The sequence below is a fragment of the Salmo salar genome, chromosome ssa10 (assembly GCF_905237065.1).
Source record: "Salmo salar chromosome ssa10, Ssal_v3.1, whole genome shotgun sequence".
NCBI classification, from domain to species: domain Eukaryota; kingdom Metazoa; phylum Chordata; class Actinopteri; order Salmoniformes; family Salmonidae; genus Salmo; species Salmo salar.
In genome coordinates this window covers 31918925-31942179 of record NC_059451.1, presented here as the reverse complement: position 1 = coordinate 31942179, position 23255 = coordinate 31918925, and the positions used below count along the sequence as shown (strand labels likewise).

Here is a 23255-nt window from a genome sequence, read left to right as displayed (position 1 = left end):
AAGTGCGAGAGGCAGCCCCCAATTTTTTTTTGGGGGGGGCACACGGGGAGATTGGCAGAGTCAGGTTGGAGACCTGAGCCAACTCCCTGTGCTTACCGTGGGGGGCGAGTGACCGAGCAAGCACCAAGTTATGCTGAGATACGCACTGTGTCGCAAGTGCGCAGCTACAGCCCGGTGCGCTCGGTGCAAGCTCCTCACAGGTGCCGTGCTAGAGGTGGCATTCAGCCAGGAAGGAGTATGCCTGCTCAGTGTTCCTGGTCTCCGGTGCGTTTTCTCGGCCCTGGTTATCCTGTGCCAGCTCTACGCACGGTAACCCCAGTTCGCCAATACAAACCTGTGCGACCTGTCACAACGCCTCGCGCTTGTCGGGCTACGGAGGTTATCCAGCCAGGACGGGTTGTGCCAGCCATAAGCTCCAGATCTCCAGTGCGCCTCCATGACCCAGTCTACCCTGTGCCTGCTCTGTGCACCTGGCCTCCGGCGATGCTCTCCAGTCCGGAGCCTCCAGGGACGTTCCCTAGTCCAGAACTCCCAGCGACGTTCCCCAGTCCGGTGAGACCTATTCCAGCTCCACGAAGGAAGCCTCCAGCGACGTTCCCTAGTCCAGGACTCCCAGAGACGTTCCCTAGTCCAGGACTCCCAGCGACGTTTCCTAGTCCAGGTCTCCCAGAGACGTTCCCTAGTCCAGGACTCCCAGCGACGTTCCCTAGTCCAGGACTCCCAGAGACGTTCCCTGTAGACCCAGGACTCCATAGTCCACGAAGCCTTCAGAGATGATCCCATGGTCCACGGACTCCCAGAGACGGCCCGCTAGTCCAGGACTCCCTGAGACGGCTCCCCGCAGCCCGGAACCTCCTGAGACGGCGGCTCCCGCAGCCCGGACCTCCCAGACGGCGTTCCCGCAGTCCAGGACTCCCGAACCTCCTAGTCAGGACTCCCGAGCGTTCCCGTCAGGACTCCCGGAACCTCCCTGTCCAGGCAGCGGCGTTCCCGCAGCCCGGACTCCCAGAGACGCCGTCCAGGACTCCCAGCAACTTTCCTAGTCCGGCGAGACCTATTCCAGCCCACGAATGAAGCCTCCTGAGACGGGCCGGGCCCGCAGCCCGGAACCTCCTGAGACGGCGGGCCGCAGCCCGGAACCTCCTGAGACGGCGGCCCGCAGCCCGGAACCTCCTGAGACGGCGGGCCGCAGCCCGGAACCTCCAGCGATGATCTACAGTCCGGTTCCTCCTCCGAAGATCCACGGTTCGGTGGTACTAGAGCGGAGGGATCAGCGGGTGGAGCGGGGAGTACGCCCAGAACCGGAGCCGCCTCCTATGCTGGAGGTTAAGGTTATGTGGACTGCATTTGAGCCGCCATAGACAATTATCACCCTCCCTACCCTCCCTTTTGTTTTGTGGTGTTTTTTTGTTGGTTTGTTGCATTCGGAGTCTGCACCTTTGGGGGGGGGGTACTGTCACGTCCTGACCCTAGTAAGATGTCATTTTCTATAGTAGAGTAGGTCAGGGCGTGACAGGGGGTGTTTTGTGTTTTTCTATGTTTTCTATTTCTATGTTTAAGTTCTAGTTTTTATATTTCTATGTTGGGGTTGTTTGGGTTAATCTCCAATTGGAGGCAGCTGATCCTCGTTGCCTCTGATTGGAGATCATATTTAAGTAGGTTTTTTTTCTCTTCCTGTTTTGTGGGTTATTATCTTTTGAATAGTGTTTGTTTCTCTCTGCGTCACGGTTTGTTGTTTTTGTATATTCAGTTATTTAGTGTATTGCATTACATTTCACGAATAAATAAAAATGTGGAACTACAAACACGCTGCATTTTGGTCCGATCCTTCAGACAGCCGTGACAGTTCTCCTCTTGTCTTCCCTGTATGTGAGATTGAATCCTCACTCCAGTCATGCCACATACATGCTCTCAGGCTACGTAGCTCCCAACAAACAATGGTGATTTCTCTTCCCCAATCCCCTTAATCTCTAGAATGTGTTTGCAGCTTTTTAGTACAAAAGATTTTCCATGGGCTTTTCTGCCATTGAGATCCAAAGCACACACATCACTAGTGCATCAATCACTATCACGACCATCACTACTACCACTGACCACCATCCAATTTAATGAATTATGTCCCATCTTCCAGTCATATCTACCTAATCAGGGCTCTATGATTAAGCAATCAAATGCCTTTTGACTGTTTTTATAATGTGCTAATTTATCTATAACTAAATATCTATTAACCTAATGCCTATTCCTACTTATTTAGGTAAGGATTTAGTCTGAAACCATTTCATTGCTAGCTCAGTTCTACTCACCCTCTCTATAGGTTCCAAAGGCACAAAATAAAGAGTGTGTGTGTGTATTTGGTGTGTGTGTGGAACATGGATGAGGCTGTTTGTATTTATATAGAATAAACAAAAGAGCGGGGCTGTGGGGGAATGCAGCGGGAGGGGTGGGAGCGGAGGGGACACCTCAAAGAAAGAAAAGAGGAAGGAGAGAAGAGAGAGAAGACCACTCCAAGAAAGCATACAGCGGGATGACCCTTGACCCTGACTGGCTGTAACTCTGTCCTCTCTTTCTATAGCCCAGAACTCACTTGCCCAAGCTTTTGTTGTTTCTTGTGTAAAGAAAGTTTAGGAAAAGTGTGTTATTCCCATTAAAAAAACCTCAACAAGGCTAATTTTGTTCTCTCACATTGAGGAGTTATTTGTTGGACATACATACTGTTCTTTCCAGAACAGCTTTGAAGTGTTCGTTAGTGTAGCATTATGCATGAAATATACAGGGAATGCATAGTGTGGGCTTACAAGTGATGCTGTATGAACTGAACCAGTAGTGGGCGTATTTTAATTAGGGTAGAGATTTTAATTGGGGTAATTGGGGTAGAGGAAGACAGAGGCATGACTAGTGCATGTCTATTTGGCTTTGTTAAGTACAGTTAAAAAGGAAGGACACTTATCATGTTCTGTAAGACAAACTGTGTAAAAAAACAAGACATTTATGAAAGACTTGTGTTGTCTCTGTACACTACTAGGTGTCGTTTTGTTCATGTGGCTGCTAGTTCTGTAAATAAACCTTTAACGTGGCATCTCTCCCTGTCAATCATCTCCTTAAAGGAAGCCCCCAGCTGAGGTTAAAGGCCTGTATGTTGACAGCCTCTCTGGATGGTACTAAGTTAAAGCCTGGTATCCTTTGTTTTACCAGTGTCCCTTCACAGGAACATCACAGCTTCACTTATTTACCTGATAAACAATAAACACACTGGATGCTTTGCAAGGTTTTGTCACAGCAGGTTTTTTCCCCCGGGAGCAGTTATCACTGCACACTGGTAATCACTGTTTCACTGGACACTGGTAATCACTGTTTCACTGGACACTGGTAATCACTGTTTCACTGGACACTGGTAATCACTGTTTCACTGGACACTGGTAATCACTGTTTCACTGGACACTGGTAATCACTGTTTCACTGGACACTGGTCATCACAGAATTGCAAAAAATATTTTGGAGAGGTTATGTATAAACTCTAATAATTGAATTTATAGCACACTTTGAATTGAAAAACCATCGAAGTGCTCCATTGAATGCGCTAATAGTATGGCCTGTTTATGAGGAAATGAATGGCCATCCCATTAATTTTGGATGTTGTTTGGCTAACACATAGTAACATGGAATTTAGCTGTTGATTGATTCACAAGCATTATTCCAGGCAGACAGAGCGGGTGGGACACTTCTCCCCAGAGTACTGCTGGTGATGTCATGGGCATCCAGGGGACCTCCTCCACCAAACTCCATGTCTGAAAGTCCCAATCAGAAATCCTTCCATTCTAAATTGAAAAGTGGAAGGGGGTGGGGACATTACAGGTGACTCCAGAGAAAATTAAGTATTAATTCACCAGATGATTCATCTTGGCATAAAACTGGTGTAAATGCAAATGAGCATAAATAGATAATTGGTCAGTGTGACTGAGTTTTCTACAGTGTGCAGTGATGTTATATGGTAGTCCTGGGGTTGACCAAGGTGCTTACGCCAAAAGAAATGTTTACAAAACCCAGTGGCCTGAGTGTTACTGACATCATAGCAAATGTCATAGTTTAACGCTCGCAAATTGTCACTTATGGAATTACCCAGTTCAACTATTTAGTGTCTCTAAACAGAGAAGTTCTTTGTGAGATTTTATATTTTGGATTACGTTTCTGGAATTGTAACATTTAGGGTTCCAAATGTATGATTGGCTCAACCTACGTACATTAAAATGGTGAACTTTACAGTTATTGGTTAAACATAGAGATTAATTAGTAGTTTAGTTTTAAAAAATCTGTGTCCTCTGTGCAAGATACAAGAGAAGTAAAATGTTTGAGTCATTCCACCCATGATCCATCCCTCTGCATGATGTGTGTAAAGATATGGTACTGTATGTCATTATAAAGACAGTGAAGCAGATGTCTTGAGTTTCCCTCTCAGAGTCCAGACCAGAGTGAGGAGTGGCTCTGTGTCTTCTGGACTGAAAACGATGGATAATTCTACGGGAAATGTACTCTGCTGGAGACCAGTGTCTTGACAGTTGTTAAGTATGCAGTAGTGTCTCTGGTCACAACATGCAGTTCAAATGTACATCTGGCAGACCTCTGCAAAACACTGAAGGACCACTTATTTATGTCTGTTTGTCTCTGTGTTTTTGTCAGCCTGTAGGGACATGATGTCATGTTGATATCTGAGGTCCCCTGGTTATAATAGTACAGTCTGTCCCAGAGACAAGTTTCTCTCCTCATCTCCTCCTCTCTTAAGGCCTAAGGAGGATAGTTTCCACTGAAAAAGTTAAATGGTGAGGGTAGTTTTAAGGTATGGATCATTGTGGTGTGTGGTAGAGCCGAGGGCAGAGCGTGAAGTTCTGTGATACAGGTACTCTCACATGGGCCAGTTTAAGAGAAATGTTTGAGGAAGTAGAGCAGTCTTTGGGGGCCCTGGCCATAATGGCAAGGCCAAGTGTAAAGTTGTTGAGTGTTTCTGGGGCTGATCAAAGGCAAATTGCTTATCGGATAAAACAGATCGATATCACATTACCTCAGTGGCCCCTGCTGGCATGCAGAGAGAGAGAGGGGCCGGGGAGCGCCAGTGTCTTGTTGGACTGGAGGAAGCCAGGAATACATTTCTGATGGACAGCGATAATGTCTTTCAGACTAGGGCCTGGAGCTACAAAGCGTTCTCCGTAACACGAACGCTGTGTGGCAGACATGCGACGAGCAAGACCATCTGCTTACCAGACACACACACACACACACACACACACACACACACACACACACACACACACACACACACACACACACACACAGGCACACTGTTAGGGGTGCCAAACGGATCGATTAGCAGACAAGGGGTGTAAGGAGCACAGTGGGGGGTGGGTGGCAGAGAGACACCCAGGGTCACAGAGAGATGGTGTCCCATTTCAGCGCATACTAAATCAATTACCATCTCCACCACACAGATCCCAGCCTCACCACATAATCCCCAACAATCTAGATAATAAGTGAATGGTTTCCAGTTACATTAGTGTTCAACTGAAAGGACATAGCGCCTCTCATATGAACCATGCCACCTCAAGGAAATGATTCCTGAAATGATCGCTATTGGTTCTGGTCCATGTTTGTATCCTGTAAAGGATTGAGCTGATCTTTTCGGGGGTATTCTGGTCATCAGGCATGTGTTAGAGAGAGCTGGTCTGGTTTGGTGTGAGTGGTGCCAAAGGGTTGGGGTTGTGTGTCAGTCAACTGTGGAAGGAGGATAATGTTACTGAACATTTACGTAAGTTTGATCATAGTGACCACATTGTACCCTGCTGTTAACAATGGTGAGGACTAATGCTCCGTTTGCAGAGTGGGGTGTCTGTACAGTATATCAGTTTATACTCAGCCTGCTCCTCTGCCCCTACTGAGAGGGATGCGCTGCAAGCCGCAGAGCAGAGGCAGTCAGAGCACACTACCACACTGTATCAACCATATTAGAACACACGCCTTCTCCAGGGCTCCCCAAGGAAAGGACCAGCCTTAACCTGATACCCCACTATGCTACATAACAGACAGATTCTCTCTCCTCTGTGAGAGATGGCTCGTCTGGGATTCTGATTTTCCTGTTTGTCAACAAAGGCATCCTAGAGGCTGAAATTGAGCAGAACAGGGATTTATTCGGAGGTTGTGATTTTGAGCTCTCCTCTCTGCTCATGTTTCTGAATGTGTGATCATTCCACACTTTACATGAGGCCTGTTGTTAACCCTTTACAAGCTATATGTTGGATGGATAAGACAGGACGGTCTGGTGTGCCCATTCTACCTCTGTGGCCACTCCTGGTTTATGGGGTTTTGGGTCTCCCGAGCGGCGCAGTGGTCTAAGGCATTCAGTGCCAGAGGCGTCAATACAGACACCCTGGTTTGAATCCAGGCTGTATCACAACCGGCTGTGATTGGGAGTCCCATAGGGCGATGCACAATTGCCCAGCATCGTCCGGGTTTGGCCGGTGTAGGCCGTCATTATAAATAAGAATTTGTTCTTAACTGACTTGCCTAGTTAAATAAAGGTTAAATTAAAAAAAAGAACATTTATAAGGACAGCAAAGTGATAGCTAGCCTGGTTTTAATAAAAATGTACTGGGTTGGAAGAAATGGGCAGACACACAGACACAAATGAAAACAAACCAGTAAAATCCCACCCTTGAGTTAGAGGAGACTTAAACAGATTTGACACTCTGAAACATGACAAATATATATTTTTTCCTCCCAGAAAATGAGTGAATCTGTAAAAGATGCAGACTTGCTGGCTAGTCCACTCCCAATGAAGTCTGGTAATGGAAGACCGACAGCAATAGTGTTTAACCCAAAACCACATCATTTCGTACAGCACAAGGTGGATGTGAATGGCATTCACCTGGAAGCTCAGTTTAAAACCGGTCTAAGTTGTGTCTGTGGTGAAATAGACCCAAACAGAGCTAAATGTTTGTTATGGGTGATATTTCTCTGCTGTGTACTCTTTCTCTCTCTGGGTGGTTGTGGTTCCTCTGATTGAATAAGCATCCCTGCATGTTAACTCTCCGTCTCCCTGGGACACTCAGCTCATTAACCTTATTACATACAAGAGCAAAATATCTCCCCCATCAATTCCTCCTCTATCTGATTAAAGAAACTCTCTTTTTCTCTTTGACAATTAGTCACTAAAGAGAGATTATGCTACAACAAAGTGAATGAGAAATTAGATTTTGGTACCCGCAAGGACACACACACACAGAGTAATCTGTATCCCTCTTAAGGCAGTGTTTTATTAAGTTACCATTTAGCTGTTTCACGTCTCCCCCTGGATCTGCTCCATTAACACCAGCAGGAGCAGCTCTTGTTCAGAAGGGACTCATTCTGTCCAAAATACCCTGATTCCATTACCCCAGAAATGAGCCAAATTTCACTGTCTTTAGTTTCATACCTTGGTGTTTCCTTGTGTTACCTGGTCGTGACTGTTGAGGTGTAGTTAACAATAACTTACTGTGAGCCTCTGTGAAAGGAATATTCTGCCTCTGACTTCAATAGTTCAGAACCAGTAACATAGCTGTGGTGGAACCCCAAAATACTTCTTTACATGTATTGTACTGTATTTTCCTTTGGAACGGTTATTTTCGTTGCGGTTATATGGGTTACCTCATCTTCCATATATAGGTTGGTAATCAGTGCTGGTAATCAGTGCTGGTTGTGCTATCTGGGCTGAGGATCAGCTCTGGGGTAAATACATCCACGTGTCTGCTGGCTCTTTGACTGACAGCCTGTCACATCATCTTTGCCATCTTACGGAGCGTGCTCAGATAGGAACTCAGGGAGTTAGGCTGGCCTGCCTTTGATCCATTGGGCCCAGGCTCAGCTCAGCTACACTGGGCCAGGCCAGCTTGTGTATGGGTTGTAGGGATGTGACAAATGGATAATTTTTCTTTACGTTTAAACAGGATTTAAAAATATATTTTTACTATTAAAACGATAAGAAAATGTCATAAAATAAGGGTGACCCGGGATGAAAGGACACTATATATAGAAAGGTATGTGGACACCCCTTCTAAATTAGTGGATTCGGCTATTTCAGCCACACCCATTGCTGACAGGTGTTTAAAATCGAGCACGCAGCCATGCAATCTCCATAGATAAACATTGGCAGTAGAATGGCCGTACTGAAGAGCTCAGTGACTTTCAATGTGGCACCATCATATGATGCCACCTTTCCAGCAAGTCAGTTCGTCTAATTTCTGCCCTATTAGAGCTGCCCCTGTCAACTGTAAGTGCCGTTATTGTGAAGTGGAAATGTCTAGGAGCAACAACTGCTCAGCCGCAAAGTGGAAGGCCACACAAGCTCACAGAATGGGACCGCCGAGTGCTGAAGCGCGTAGGGCGTAAGAATTGTCTGTCCACGGTTGCAACACTCACTACCGAGTTCCAAACGGCCTATGGAAGCAACGTCAGCACAATAACTGTTTGTCAGGAGCTTCATGAAATGGGTTTCCATTGCTGAGCAGCCGCACACAAGCCTAAGATCACCATTCGCAATGCCAAGTGTCGGCTGGAGTGGTGTGGAAACACTTTCTCTGGAGTGGTGAATCATGCTTCACCATCTGGCAGCTCTGATGGACGAATCTGAGTTTGGCGGATTCCAGGAGAACACTACCTGCCCCAATGGATAGTGCCAACTGTAAAGTTTGGTGGAGGAGGAATAATGGTCTGGGGCTGTTTTTCATGGTTCGGGCTAGGCCATTTAGTTCCAGTGAAGGGAAATCTTAACACTACAGCATATAATGTCCACATACTTTTGGTCATGTAGTGTTACACGTTCCTAATGTGGAGGAAAACCTCCCTGCAAAAAACTGCCCAGTCTGACAATGTTTCACCGAGTTATCAACAAAAAGGGGTTTCGAGCGATGTAAGTTTAAAAAAAATGAACTGGAAGTGTTTTTCAGTTGTAGAGTTGGGTTTAGTTGTTTAAGGTTCGAAACATACAGTATGTAATTTTCTTAACCTATCTAGTGACTAAATGGCAGCACAGGTATCAAGTATCATGCTAGCTAGCCTTGGGTGTCAGCCTGAGAGAAGTTACAGGAGAGAAGGGTGGGACGAAAGTAACACAATATAAACCGATGATCTGTAATAAAATAAATACAATTTAAGCACAGGCCATTGTCTCCTCTAGTTCATATTGCTTTTATAATGTTAGCTAAATATCAACAAGTGAGTGTTTTGGAAAATTACACATGCAACAATTTCAAATATTTTACTGAGTTACAGTTCATATAAGGAAATCAGTCAATCTATGGATTTAATATGACTGGGCAGGGGTGCGTAATGACCTGTGTAATGATCATGCTGTTTAATCAGCTTCTTGATATGCCTTGAAGGGCATAGGCCCACCCACTTGTCAGACAGGCCCACCCACTGGGGAGCCAGGCCCAGCCAATCAGAATGAGTTTTTCCCCACAAAAGGGCTTTATTACAGACATAAATACTCCTCAGCACCCCCCTACCCCCACTCAGACGATCCCGAAGGTGAAGAAGCTGGGCTGGCATGATTACACGTGGTCTGTGTTTGAGGCCGGTTGGACGTACTGCCAAATTCTCTAAAACAACGTTGGAGAGAACTGAACATTCAATTATCTGGCAACAGCTCTGGTGGACATTCCTGCAGTCAGCATGCCAATTGCACGCTCCCTCAACACTTGAGACATTTGTGGCATTGTGTTGTGTGACAAAACTACACATTTTAGAGTGGCTTTTTATTGATCCCAGCACAGGGTGCACCTATGTAATTATCATGCTGCTTAATCAGCTTCTTGATATGCCATACCTGTCAGGTGGATGGATTATCTTAGCTAAGGAGAAATGCTCAGTGGGGTCGTGCATTAAAATGCTTAAACATGAGGTGATTTACAGTTGGACGCAATCGGTGTACGAGTCTTAAGACATCTGGAATCTGCTTCGTTGGTGCAAAAATGGGCAGGTGAAATTTTGTCCCGAAGACAACCGTTAATTCACATTGACTCGTGTTCCTTCCATTTGTTATGTGCATTACCGACTCACAACAAAAAAGAAACCTAGCCAACTTCTCCCTACATTCTCTTTTCCCTCCGTTACGTGTCTCTCACTCAATTTCGATTTGACCGCTCCCTCTACACGCATGGGTGCTGCGTACACAAGCTCTATAGGGCTACAGAAATGACTGTCTATAAAAACCAATCTAATTGATGGGATACGCAAACCAAACTGTAGACAAGCAGCATTCCTTGCCAAATCATTACACCTTTATCAGAAATTCAAACTGGACTGTTTGATTGAAGTATGGAATTATGTGTTCCAACCACAAGCTGCAGTTTTGGAATAATAGATGACTCGTCTATTTTAGTATTTTTTTGCAAACTGCTAGTGTGCCATTTAGAATAGGTTAGAACGTAGGTAGATTCCAGACTGAAATATGCAACAGAAACATGGTTTTGATGAAGACAAATAGCATATTCATTAGTCTAGGGGCCTACTTTGTTTCATGTTTAACAAAAGCTTAAGCTCACAAATCAAACACAGGGCAAAAGAAAACACATGCGGGTATCACCTGGTAGAAAAGTGAAGAATTTTTACTTTCTAATGTTAACTAATTAACATTTAATGAAATTGTATTTGTCACATGCTTCTTAAGCAACAGGTGTAGACTAACAGTGAAATGCCCATCAATGCAGAGAGAAAAATAGAAAAATAATAACACAAGGAATTAATACACAATGAGAAACGATAACTTGGCTATGTACACAAGGTACCAGTAACGAGTCAATGTGCAAGGGTATGAGGTAGATAGGTACATATATAAACTCAGCAAAAAAAGAAACGTCCTCTCACAGTCAACTGCATTTATTTTCAGCAAACTTAACATGTGTAAATATTTGTATGAACATAAGATTCAACAACTGAGACATAAACTGAACAAGTTCCACAGACATGTGACTAACAGAAATTGAATAATGTGTCCCTGAACAAAGGGGGGGTCAACATCAAAAGTAACAGTCAGTATCTGGTGTGGCCACCAGCTGCACTAAGTACTGCAGTGCATCTCCTCCTCATGGACTGCACCAGATTTGGCAGTTATTTCTGTGAGATGTTACCCCACTCTTCCACAAAGGCACCTGCAAGTTCCCGGACATTTCCGGGGGGAATGGCCCTAGCCCTCACCCTCCGATCCAACAGGTCCCAGATGTGCTCAATGGGATTGAGATCCGGGCTCTTCGCTGGCCATGGCAGAATACTGACATTCCTGTCTTGCAGGAAATCACGCACAGAACGAGCAGTATGGCTGGTGGCATTGTCATGCTGGAGGGTCATGTCAGGATGAGCATGCAGGAAGGGTACCACATGAGAGAGGAGGATGTCTTCCCTGTAACGCACAGCGTTGAGATTGACAACAAGCTCAGTCCGATAATGCTGTGACACAATGCCCCAGAGCATGACGAACCCTACACCTCCAAATCGATCCTGCTCCAGAGTACAGGCCTCAGTGTAACGCTAATTTCTTCGACGATAAACGCGAATCCGACCATCACCCCTGGTGAGACAAAACCGCGACTCGTCAGTGAAGAGCCCTTTTTGCCAGTCCTGTCTGGTCCAGCGACGGTGGGTTTGTGCCCATAGGCGACGTTGTTGCCAGTGATGTCTGGTGAGGAACTGCCTTACAACAGGCCTACATGCCCTCAGTCCAGCCTCTCTCAGCCTATTGCAGACAGTCTGAGCACCGATGGAGGGATTGTGTGTTCCTGGTGTAACTCGGGCAGTTGTTGTTGCCATCCTGTACCTGTCCCGCAGGTGTGATGTTCGGATGTACAGATCCTGTGCAGGTGTTGTTACACGTGGTCTGCCACTGCGAGGATGATCAGCTGTCCGTCCTGTCTCCCTGTAGCGCTGTCTTAGGCGTCTCACAGTACGGACATTGCAATTTATTGCCCTGGCCGCATCTGCAGTCCTCATGCCTCCTTGCAGCATGCCTAAGGCACATTCACGCAGATGAGCAGGGACCCTGGGCCTTTTTCTTTTGTTGTTTTTCAGAGTCAGTAGAAAGGCCTCTTTAGTGTCCTAAGTTGTCATAACTGTGACCTAATTGCCTACCGTCTGTAAGCTGTTAGTGTCTTAACGACCGTTCCACAGGTGCATGTTCATTAATTGTTTATGGTTCATTGAACAATCATGGGAAACAGTGTTTAAACCCTTTACAATGAAGATCTGTGAAGTTATTTGGATTTTTACGAATTATCTTTGAAAGACAGGGTCCTGAAGAGTTTGGATATGGGTAAAGTGACTAGTCAACAGGATAGATAATAAGCAGTAGCAGCAGCGTATGTGATGAGTCAAAAGAGTGAATGCCAAAGGGGTCAATGCAGAAAGTCTAGGTAGCTATTTGGTTAACTATTTAGCAGTCTTATGACCTGGGGGTAGAAGCTGTTCAGGGTCCTGTTGGTTCCAGACTTGGTGCATCGGTACTACTTACCATGCGGTAGCAGAGAGAACAGTCTATGACTTGGGCGCCTGGAGTCTTTGACAATTTTTAAGGCCTTCCTCTGACACCGCCTGGTATAGAGGTCCTGGATGTCAGAGAGCTCGGCCCCAGTGATGTACTGGGCCGTATGCGCTACCCTCTGTAGCGCGTTACAGTTGGATGCCAAGCAGTTGGCATACCAGGCGGTGATGCAGCCAGTCAAGATGCTCTCTATGGTGTAGCTGTAGAACTTTTTGAGGATCTGAGGATCCATGACAAATCTGTTCAGCCTCCTCGGGGGAAGAGATGTTGTTGTGCCTTCTTCACGGCTGTGTTGGTGTGTGTGGACCATGTTAATTCCTTAGTGATGTGGACACTATGTCTCAACTCCCATTATGTAGTGAATAACACCCTGTTGAAACAGGAGTAAATGGTGAAAAGCGATATTGATGAGAAAGACGCACCTGTTTCAGTAGCGCAAGTCGCATGTCAAATGGAGCTTGCAGTCCTCCATTTAGCAAATTACCTTGAAACTATAGTAGGCCATTGACATTGGCTGCATATCAACTATAGTAGGCCATTGACATTGGCTGCTTATCAACTATAGTAGGCCATTGACATTGGCTGCATATCAACTATAGTAGGCCATTGACATTGGCTGCATATCAACTATAGTAGGCCATTGACATTGGCTGCTTATCAACTATAGTAGGCCATTGACATTGGCTGCTTATCAACTATAGTAGGCCAATGACATTGGCTGCATATCAACTATAGTAGGCCACAGACATTGGCTGCTTATCAACTATAGTAGGCCACTGACATTGGCTGCTTATCAACTATAGTAGGCCATTGACATTGGCTGCATATCAACTATAGTAGGCCACAGACATTGGCTGCTTATCAACTATGGTAGGCCACAGACATTGGCTGCTTATCAACTATAGTAGGCCACAGACATTGGCTGCTTATCAACTATAGTAGGCCACTGACATTGGCTGCTTATCAACTATAGTAGGCCATTGACATTGGCTGCATATCAACTATAGTAGGCCATTGACATTGGCTGCTTATCAACTATAGTAGGCCACTGACATTGGCTGCTTATCAACTGCAATCATTCCTGTAATCAGCGCTTTTTTCCCCACATTTTAATGACGATGATTTGTGGAACGCTTTATATCCGTGGCAAATTATTTGAAAGATACATCCACTTTTCCTAACGTTACACCATTGTTGCGTTAGGTTGGCCTATATGTTACATTTTTCCCCTTTATGATGATGATCGGGACCTGTTAGTGGTAGTTTTGTGATAACGACAATGTGATTTAAATTTTGAATTTTTTTCTTAACGTTAACGATTCAATTTGGTTTAAATGTTTTAACGTTCACACCCCTAATGGATTGTAGTGTGTCCTTACTCTTTGACTCTGGTCTTTCATGTGACAAGCGGTACTACTGATTGTGGGGGCTTTTCTCACATGACTAATAATAATACTTTTCTCAGATTAAACTCTAGGCAGATGTGTGTTACATTTATTAAGATAAAGTGGTATTTTACTAAATCTGATTCTGAGAAGGCATGTGGGGGTTCTGTTAGCTTTGCTTCATCATTGGACGATGAGGGTCTTCTCAGAACACATCTACATTAAAATAACCTCGACCCCAAACCTGAGACCCATAGAATCCCATCGTCGTTAGTTCCTGTGAGGACCTACATCCGGGAGAAGAAGAGTTTCCCTGCATGGAGGAGCATCAGAAACACATCAGAGGCAGCATGGCTGAAGGCTTTTCAACCAGATTTATGCTCTAGCTAGCAGGAGGCTCAGTGGCAGAGTGCAGTGTAGTGCATCGGGGCAGGGCTGGCATAAGCATGTAGACCTCAGCTCTCTCGGTGGTGCTGCATAAGAGCTGGAGGCCCTGCTCTGTATGTGGCCGGCCGCAGCACAACACCTTAGTTTTTCTCCCTCCCTTTCTTCATACCTCCAATTCTTCTTTTAAGATCTGCTCTATTTGGGGTGTGAATATTTATGTAAATTCGATATTTCTGTATTTAATTTTCAATACATTTGCAAAAATGTCTAAAAACATGTTTTCACTTTGTCGTTATGGGGTGTTGTAGATGGGTGAGAAAAAATATTTAATTAATTTTGAATTCAGTCTGTAACAACAAAATGTGGAATAACTCAAGGGGTATGAATACTTTCTTAAGGCACTGTATGTACTGTATGTCTAATGTTTGATCATCATATAGTATTTTGTGTTTCAAAGAGTTTGAAGTGTGTAGTGTGTAGTGAGTAGTGTGTAGACAAATGTATGTCTTAACTACTTATCTTAACTACTTAAAAGCATATGTACACTGTCTTTGTAGTATGCTCTGGGTCATTTTTTTGTTTCCTTCTCTCTGATGTGTGTTGATCCTTCTGTTTTCTCCGTAGGTGAGCGCCCATACCAGTGCCCCTACTGTGACAAAGCATTCAGCAAGAATGATGGTCTGAAGATGCACATCCGCACACACACTCGGGTAAGTCTCCACACCCACTCCTCCCACACTCCCCCCTCTTTTTGTTCCAGGAACAGTTTGAGGTGTTGGTGTTATCCTGCCCACATGGAAATTATTGTATTTCCCTCGTCCTCCCGACAGCACTGTGTGTGTGTGTGTGTGTGTGTGTGTGTGTGTGTGTGTGTGTGTGTGTGTGTGTGTGTGTGTGTGTGTGTGTGTGTGTGTGTGTGTGTGTGTGTGTGTGTGGTCGCATATGTATGTCTTTATGTATGTGAGTAAAAGAAAACTGTCATGAAAGCCAGGGAATAGCAGTAACATTTTGGAGCTGTTTTCGTTGACGGGGGTTTTTAACCTCTAAACCAGCTGGCCATTAGGAAATAACTTCTGACCACAACATGATTTATGATCTATTCAATAAGTCACATGAAATATCCTGAAGCATACTTTTCTCTTTTTATAGATGTAGGAAAATCTGCACACGCTACTGTTTTTGTGTGTGTGTGTGTGTGTGTATGTTGAGTATTTCCTGACATACCAACTCCTAGGTTTCCATAAAGTCTTATCTCTCCATCTCCAGTACTATGCTTTGGTTGATGTGCTCAGTGCTCAGCCAAGCTGTAGAACGTAACACACCCAGGAATAGAGGTTCACACACCTCTGTTAGGCCGCCAAGCAGGGAGGGAGCAAGAGAGGAGTCCTGTCTTGCCAGTCATGGTCTAGCTCTGCAGACATGAATGCTGAAGGTCTTTTTTCCAGTGTGGTGATGCCAGGACCCTCACTTAGGCTGCTCCCACAGTGAATTTCTTTATGACTGGGGAGGATAATGAAGACTACTTAGAGCTGTAGATGGTAGACTAGAATACATCCACATCTCATATCAATCTCATGCAGTCTTATTGAAAGACAGTCATTGGGTTCCTGAATGTATATGAGCGGAGAACATGACAGGTATCGTTGGTGTTGATATGATGAGCAGGTACAGTGCATTTGCAAAGTATTCAGACCCCTTGACTTTTTCCACATTTTGTTACGTTACGGCCTAATTCTAAAATGGATTCAATTGTTTTTTTCCCTCATCAATCTACACACAATACCTCATAATGACAAAGCAAATAAAAAAAACTTAATACACATTTACATAAGTATTCAGATCCTTTACTCAGTACTTTGTTGAAGCACCTTTGGCAGCGATTACAGCCTAGAGTCTTCTTGTGTATGACACTACAAGCTTGGCACACCTGTATTTGGGGATTTTCTTCCATTCTTCTCTGCAGATCCTCTCAAGCTCTGTCAGGTTGGATGAGGAGCGTTGCTGTACAGCTATTTTCATGTCTCTCCAGAGATGTTTGATCGGGTTCAAGTCCGGGCTCTGGCTGGGCCACGCAAGGACATTCAGAGACTTGTCCCGAAGCCACTCCTGCGTTGTCTTGGCTGTGTGCTTTGGGTTGTTGTCATGTTGGAAGGTGAACCATTGCCTCAGTCTGAGGTCCTGAGCGCTCTGGAGCAGGGTTTCATCATGGATCTCTCTGTACTTTGCTCTGTTTATCTTTCCCTCGATCCTGACTAGTCTCCCAGTCCCCGTCGCTGAAAAACATCTCCACAGTATGATGCTGCCACCACCATGCTTCACCGTAGAGTTGGTGCCAGGTTTCCTCCAGACGAGACGCTTGGCATTCAATCTTGATTTCATCAGACCAGAGAATCTTGTTTCTCATGGTCTGTGAGTCCTTTAGGTGCCTTTTGTCAAACTCCAAGCGGCCTGTCATGTGCCTTTTACTGAGGAGTGGCTTCAGTCTGGCCACTCAACCATAAAGGCCTGATTTGGTGGAGTGCTGTTGAGATGGATTTCCTTATGAAACGTTCTCCCATCTCCACAGAGGAACTCTAGAGCTCTGTCAGAGTGACCATCGGGTTCTTGGTCCCCTCCCTGAGCAAGGCCCTTCTCCCCTGATTGCTCAGTTTGGCGTCTTGGTGGTTCCAAACTTCTTACATTTAAGAATGATGGGGGCCACTGTGTTCTTGGGGACCTTCAATGCTGCAGACATTTTTTGGCACCCTTCCCCAGATCTGTGCCTCGACACAACCCTGTCTTGGAGCTCTACGGACAATTCCTTCGACCTCATGGCTTGGTTTTTGCTCTGATATGCACTGTCAACTGTGGGACCTTATATAGACAGGTGTGTGCCTTTCCAAATCATGTCCAGTCAATTGAATTTACCACAGTTGGACTCCAATCAAGTTGTAGAAACATCTCAAGGATGATCAATGGAAACAGGATGCACCTGAGCTCAATATCGAGTCTCATAGCAAAGGGTCTGAATATTTATATAAATACTTTTCTTTTGTATTTACATTTTTTGGGGGAAAAACCTGCTTTCGCTTTGTCATTTTGGGGTATTGTGTGTAGATAGATTTATTTTTATATTTTTTTCAATTTAAGAATAAGAATGTAACTTAACAAAATGTGGAAAAAGGGAAGGTATCTGAATACTTTTCGAATGCACTGTACGTGTGACCTGACTCAGAGCTCAGTGTTGTAAGAGGAAGGGCATGGTCACACTGGTCTCTCATGAGGTCATTTCCTGCCTGTGCCTCTGCACTACTTCTCTACCCACTGATGTTCTCCACCACTTCACAGCTTTCCATGAGCTATGTGTGTTGAAGTGTGTGTTTGTGTTTGTGGTTATAGCCATATGGGGCTGTATATTCATATATACAGTATTTATTTATGACTTTTAACATGATCATTAATTCATATGGGTATGGCCTGAGGGTTTTGTTGACATGTTTCAAGTACATTTCCTGTTTGCTCAAGCACAAACCATTTCATTGCACCTTATGAACCTGAGCTGCAGGTACAGTATAAAGCTTCTGGCCTGAAACGGTACAGTGGAAACAGGCAGCTGGCGGGACCGGGAAACTCCTATCAGTTCCAATTCTCTAGAGAGGACTTGATGAAACGTTAATGTTTGAATTGAGACATGGCTTTGTGTGTTCCCGGCTCTGTCTTTGCTCAGTGTACGGTGACTGCAGTAGTGAAATATGGGCTGAGCTGTGATACACAGCAGAGAGCTGGACGATGACATCACTACTCAGCAGAACAATGCCATTTGGCTGAAGGAGCTCCAGCTCAGTGTTAATGTATAGTTTAGAGATGGATCCATTTAGAGTTGTGTGTTTATCCCACATCCCAAACCATCTGCAACAATGAGAATACATGTGATTCCTATAAAGCTGCTGACATGTTGCCTGGTCAGAGATTTTTATTAATCTCTTTAAGGTTCTGTGATGTGACAAGAGTGATCTGACTGAAAACACACTGATTAACATTCCACTGGTTCTCTCTGTGGGGTTGCCTGTTCGGTTTTGTTTGACTTTGGCCTAGAGTTCTGATAGTTCCAACATAATCTTCCAAGCACTTCTGTTTTCAGTTTGAAAACCTCTAAAAGGGTTTTACTGTAATACTTTTCCATTGGTCAGTTTCAGCTGGCTCCTATTGATCCAGTATAGCAGTCTCTGATTGGTTAATCACAGCATTAAGTGATCGGACCAGTTGAAATGGGTATTAGCAATATGGTAGGTGCTCCGCTTTGCCCTCTGGTAGGCTAGGTGAATTATCATCATATAGCTAATACCTCTCCAATCCTTTCAGAGCTATACGAAGTGCCTAGTGGTATAGGGGCAAGGGTTTCATTTTGTATTGGGTAACAGAAGATGAGGACATCCCATGTGGCCATGTTGGTTTAGAGATGACCATTGACCACACGTTTGATATGAAATGTGATCCTCCTGCCTCTCTCAGAGTAAATAAACAGAGCTTTATCCCTCCATTCATAACCCTGCTGACTCCTGAGGGGCCAGATTCAGAGGTGAGCCAGTCAGAGGGTCAGGTCAAAGGTCACTAGGGTGGACAGCTGCTGAAGAGCAGAGGTCACCAGGTACAGATGTTAGATGTTACTGGGGCCACAGTGATGCATTCTGCGTCTTCCACATCACCCCTCTACATCCATGTGTTTCCTAAACTCTGAACTTTAACCCTTTTTGGGGTTTTTGTATGTCATTCAGGGGGGAAGATTTCCCCAAAGTGGGAAAGTGATGCTTTATTAGAAAAGCAATACCTGTTAAACTAGCCGATTTTACTGGTGGTTTACAATACACAGACTGTCAATAATGTTCTGGTTTGACCTCCACGCCCAAGTTTCTCACACACCCCCATATACTCTGTTAGGCGTCTCTATTTTTCTTTCTCACTCACACACACAAACATACTCATGCAGACATGTGCATTGAACCTGATCTGTACCTCCTTTTGTGTCCTGTGTCTCTGGGCACTAACTGTGTCCCGCCCACATGATAGCCCTTTTCCCAGGACCCTAACTTCCTGCATTCACCTCGTACCCTTGACGACTGATCCATAAATGGGTAGAAATTTCGCTATCAGTGAGTCTTGTCAAAGACTGACACCCAAACAAGAAGTCTTGCTATATGTCTGTGCTTATTATTTAACTCTAACTAAGCTTTCAAGTGTCAAAAATATTTCCCAGACACACACCTAGATTGAGAAACACACACACACACACACACACACACACACGTAACACACCCACAGAGCGATAACTGCTTTTGAGTGACACCCAGACAGGCCTCTGAAAGGCACAGAGGAAATGTTCTTTGGTAAACTGATGAGGTGTGGAGACAGGAGTGATATTCTACAGCCCGTGTGAGCCAGTGCACTGATATATGTTCAAAGGGCTTTTCTGTGCCATGTTTTGCTTACGCTTTAGAGGATCCATGTGTTCCTTAGGGATCCATGTGTTCCTTAGGGATCCATGTGTTCCTTAGGGATCCATGTGTTCCTTAGGGATCCATGTGTTCCTTAGGGATTCAAAAATCAAAAAGATGTGTTCCTACGCTGGTCATTTCTTCCCTACTGCAGGGGCTGTACAACCTCTCATTTCATATCTTCATAAACTCACTGGGGAGCGGCGGGGTGTGAAGTGAGAGGATATGAAAGTGTGTGTGTGTTGGTACTTTTTTGGGATGCTAAATGTTATCCAGGTTTCTTCCATGTGTGAGAGAGTTCATTTGTGTTTCAGTATTTGTGTACAGTATACAGCAGGGGTAGGCAGCTAGATTCAGATGTTCAAATACAGTAATTTCATTGAGACACGATCACATATTTTTTTGGTACTTGGGAACAGATTTCCAAAATTAAACTCCTTTTTAGCTGAATCCTTGGTGATTTTACAGTTTATAAAAATAAACATTTGCAGGCCAGTTTTGGCCCGCGGGCCACCTGTTGCCGACCCCTGGTATACAGATTAGCTGTGTGTTGAGAGGTGATCTGTCTGTAAAGTGTGTGTTTGTCTGTGTGTCCCTGCAGGAGAAGCCATATAAATGCAGTGAGTGTAACAAGGCCTTCAGTCAGAAGAGAGGTCTGGACGAACACATGAGGACCCACACCGGAGAGAAACCCTTCCAGTGTGATGTGAGTCTCAAACCACCTTATTCTGGACTCTAACCCTAACCATAACTCCAAGTGGTGTGTGTGTGTGTGTGTGTCCGTGTGTGTGTGTGTGTGTGTGTCCGTGTGTGTGTCCGTGTGTGTGCGTATGTTTATGTCCATATATGTCACAGTATGTGTGTGCTGATGCTCTGCTCAGCCAGACTGTGGCACGTGGCCAGATGTGGGCTAAAACTCAATATGAGTAAGATAAAGATCTCTCTCCTCTGGAGAGGCATAGTCGGCTGATCTCAAGTAAACACAGTGAGAGGATCAGAGGATCAGAGGATCAGAGGATCAGAGGGAGAAATGACCCTCTGTTTATAATACCACAGGAGTAATAATGATTCTCAGAGAGAGAGAGGAACACGCGACCATGGATCCTGATGATGCTCTGGAAGAAACTTTTAAGTCGAGTTAAAGTTTCTGGATCCTCCTCACTTTCCTCTAACCATGTCTAGAAATTGAAAACATCTTTCCTTCCACTGTTTTTATTTTGTTTCATGGAAGAACCACACTTGTGTCTTTTTAAGTTAAGAGAGTTTTAAATCCTTAAGCCAATCAAATTGGCTGTTTCCTTAACCCTCAGAACTGTCTGACATGACGGGTCCTTTAAGCTCAAAATGGCTGGGTTAGCACTAGGGGTTTTGGGAAACGAAGGCTATCTCAGTTAAGGCCATTTCTTTATTGTAATAATTTCCTGGCCATGTTGGAATTCAGTTGATGAAATTCTTTGTTGATTCAGTATTAAATGTATTGAGCGCTATTTTTCTTTGGTATCTCCAGCCATCTATGTGTGATGATGTGTATCACAAATTTGATTAAACCGGGTTGATGACGTAATCACAGAAACACACACACACTCGGTCACAGAAAGCCGTAGATTCTCTGCAGGTGGACTTTAGGGTACTTCTCCATGGTTTGTATTTTGAATGGAGAATACAGTATTTGAGTGTGAAGAAGACATGCTGGGAAGTCCATGTGGGGAACTGCTGTGCTCATGCCAATGCAGGATTAATATGATTGATAGTTTGACATGGAGTCATTTGTAGGGTGTAAAATGTATCATTTGTGATGGATGTTTAGTTTAATTTATTTCCTCCTTGCTTTACTGGGAAAATATGATTTCTGCCTTGAAGCCTTCTCTCATGTAATTGGTTCAATTAGCTGGCTGTACCCATAATAGGGATTTGATAGCTTAATATTCCTCTGCAGCATAGTCCTTTAGTTTAGGACTAAATTCATTCAATATGATCCGCCAGAGACCTACTAAAACAGAGATTTGTATGTACCGTATTTTAGGTGTGATAATTCCCATCTCTAACAGAGCTAACTAACACACTTCTCTTTCCTCTGCTCTCTGTAGGTGTGTGATCTGTCGTTCAGTCTGAAGAAGATGCTGAGCAGGCACAAGCTGACCCACAACCCCAACAGGCCCATGGCAGAGTGCTCGCTGTGCCATAAGAAGTTCACCAGGAATGACTACCTCAAAGTACACATGGAGAACGTTCATGGAGAGACCGAGGGCTAAGGAACCCATCTATATCAGACAGTTTACTAAAGATAAAGATACAGTATACCATATTTACAATGTTATACACTTGCTAGGCATTTCATATGTAGCAATAAGCAGTGTTTTTTGCTATTAAATACTGTATTTGCAAATGCAGAATATGGAAAAGATACATTTAAATATTGAAACAAATCCTGTACGTATGAATTATGGAGTATGAACATTAGATATTAAATTCACAGGGGTTTTTGGATGAGGCACAAGACCCACACAGTTCTGATCTGCTTCCAAACTGCCCTTATCTCCCTGTTTGTAGTTTACATTCAATTTCATTTTGATATGAAAGTTTGGGATTGACATTTCCAGACAATGCAGCACAATACAATAACTAGCCTAGCTCAAAAAGTCTCTATCCCACTGTCTGCATCTAGGTTCCCACCTCGTGCCAACCATACAGTGCCTTTGCCACCTCTGCTGAGGTGTCTTAGTCTGCCACAACTATTGTGACCAGGTAAAAACTTTCCAAAGAGTTTCCAAGCCAAAGATGTTTACCAAACACAGCCAGCCTACTCCCTTCCTCCAGCCCACACATTGCCTGGAAATGCATTTCATTACCGTTGTCAAAGTTACTGTTACGGTTTGTCAAAAGAAGAATGTTTTTTATGGTTATTTCATATTCTGAGGGACCAAGTAGTTTCTTTGTGTTTACACTCCTGTTTTTGTAATCCTGTATGTTAAATGGGAAATGTATTTAATGGATGGTGCAGTTATGTTTGTTTCTCTGTAGATTTTATATGACCAGACCATAGCCTTCCTGTATTCCACAGACTGTTACACATTCCCTCTCTTTTACTATTCATCTCAAACTGTGAATAATTCACATCACACTTCCATGTTTTTACTTCATAAAAACCTCATTACCTACAAAACAGACATTTACTCTGTTCATTCTAAGTGTGAGTTGGTTAACTGTTGACGTTGGGGTATTTCGGAAACGCTTTGGAGTTGGTTAAAATGGTTGACTTTGTTGTTGTTAATTTAACCCTTATTCTTGGGTTGGCTGGGAGTCTGCTGGGAACCTGAGGTAATTGAAGTGTTTTTTTCAGAGGCCACAGTCATCACACCACCTGATCTAAAGCCACCCACTAAAGAGTCTCTCTGATGTTTGCTCTACTCTCTGCTCTCTCTATAAAGGGACTCACTCTGACTCATTTCTCAAACTCAT

General features: G+C 44.3%; 1 protein-coding gene across 1 annotated transcript in view; it reads left to right on the top strand.

The window, feature by feature from the left end:
- LOC106560247 (PR domain zinc finger protein 5) overlaps nucleotides 1-22953 on the top strand; it is a 50989-nt gene extending 28036 nt beyond the window's left edge. The window contains exons 14-16 of the mRNA XM_014122908.2: nucleotides 14950-15035; nucleotides 20398-20502; nucleotides 21884-22953. Coding sequence (XP_013978383.1) covers nucleotides 14950-15035; nucleotides 20398-20502; nucleotides 21884-22048 — 356 coding nt within the window. The 3' untranslated portion in view covers nucleotides 22049-22953. The remainder of the gene's footprint in view (nucleotides 1-14949; nucleotides 15036-20397; nucleotides 20503-21883) is intronic.
- Nucleotides 22954-23255: the final 302 nt, after the last annotated feature.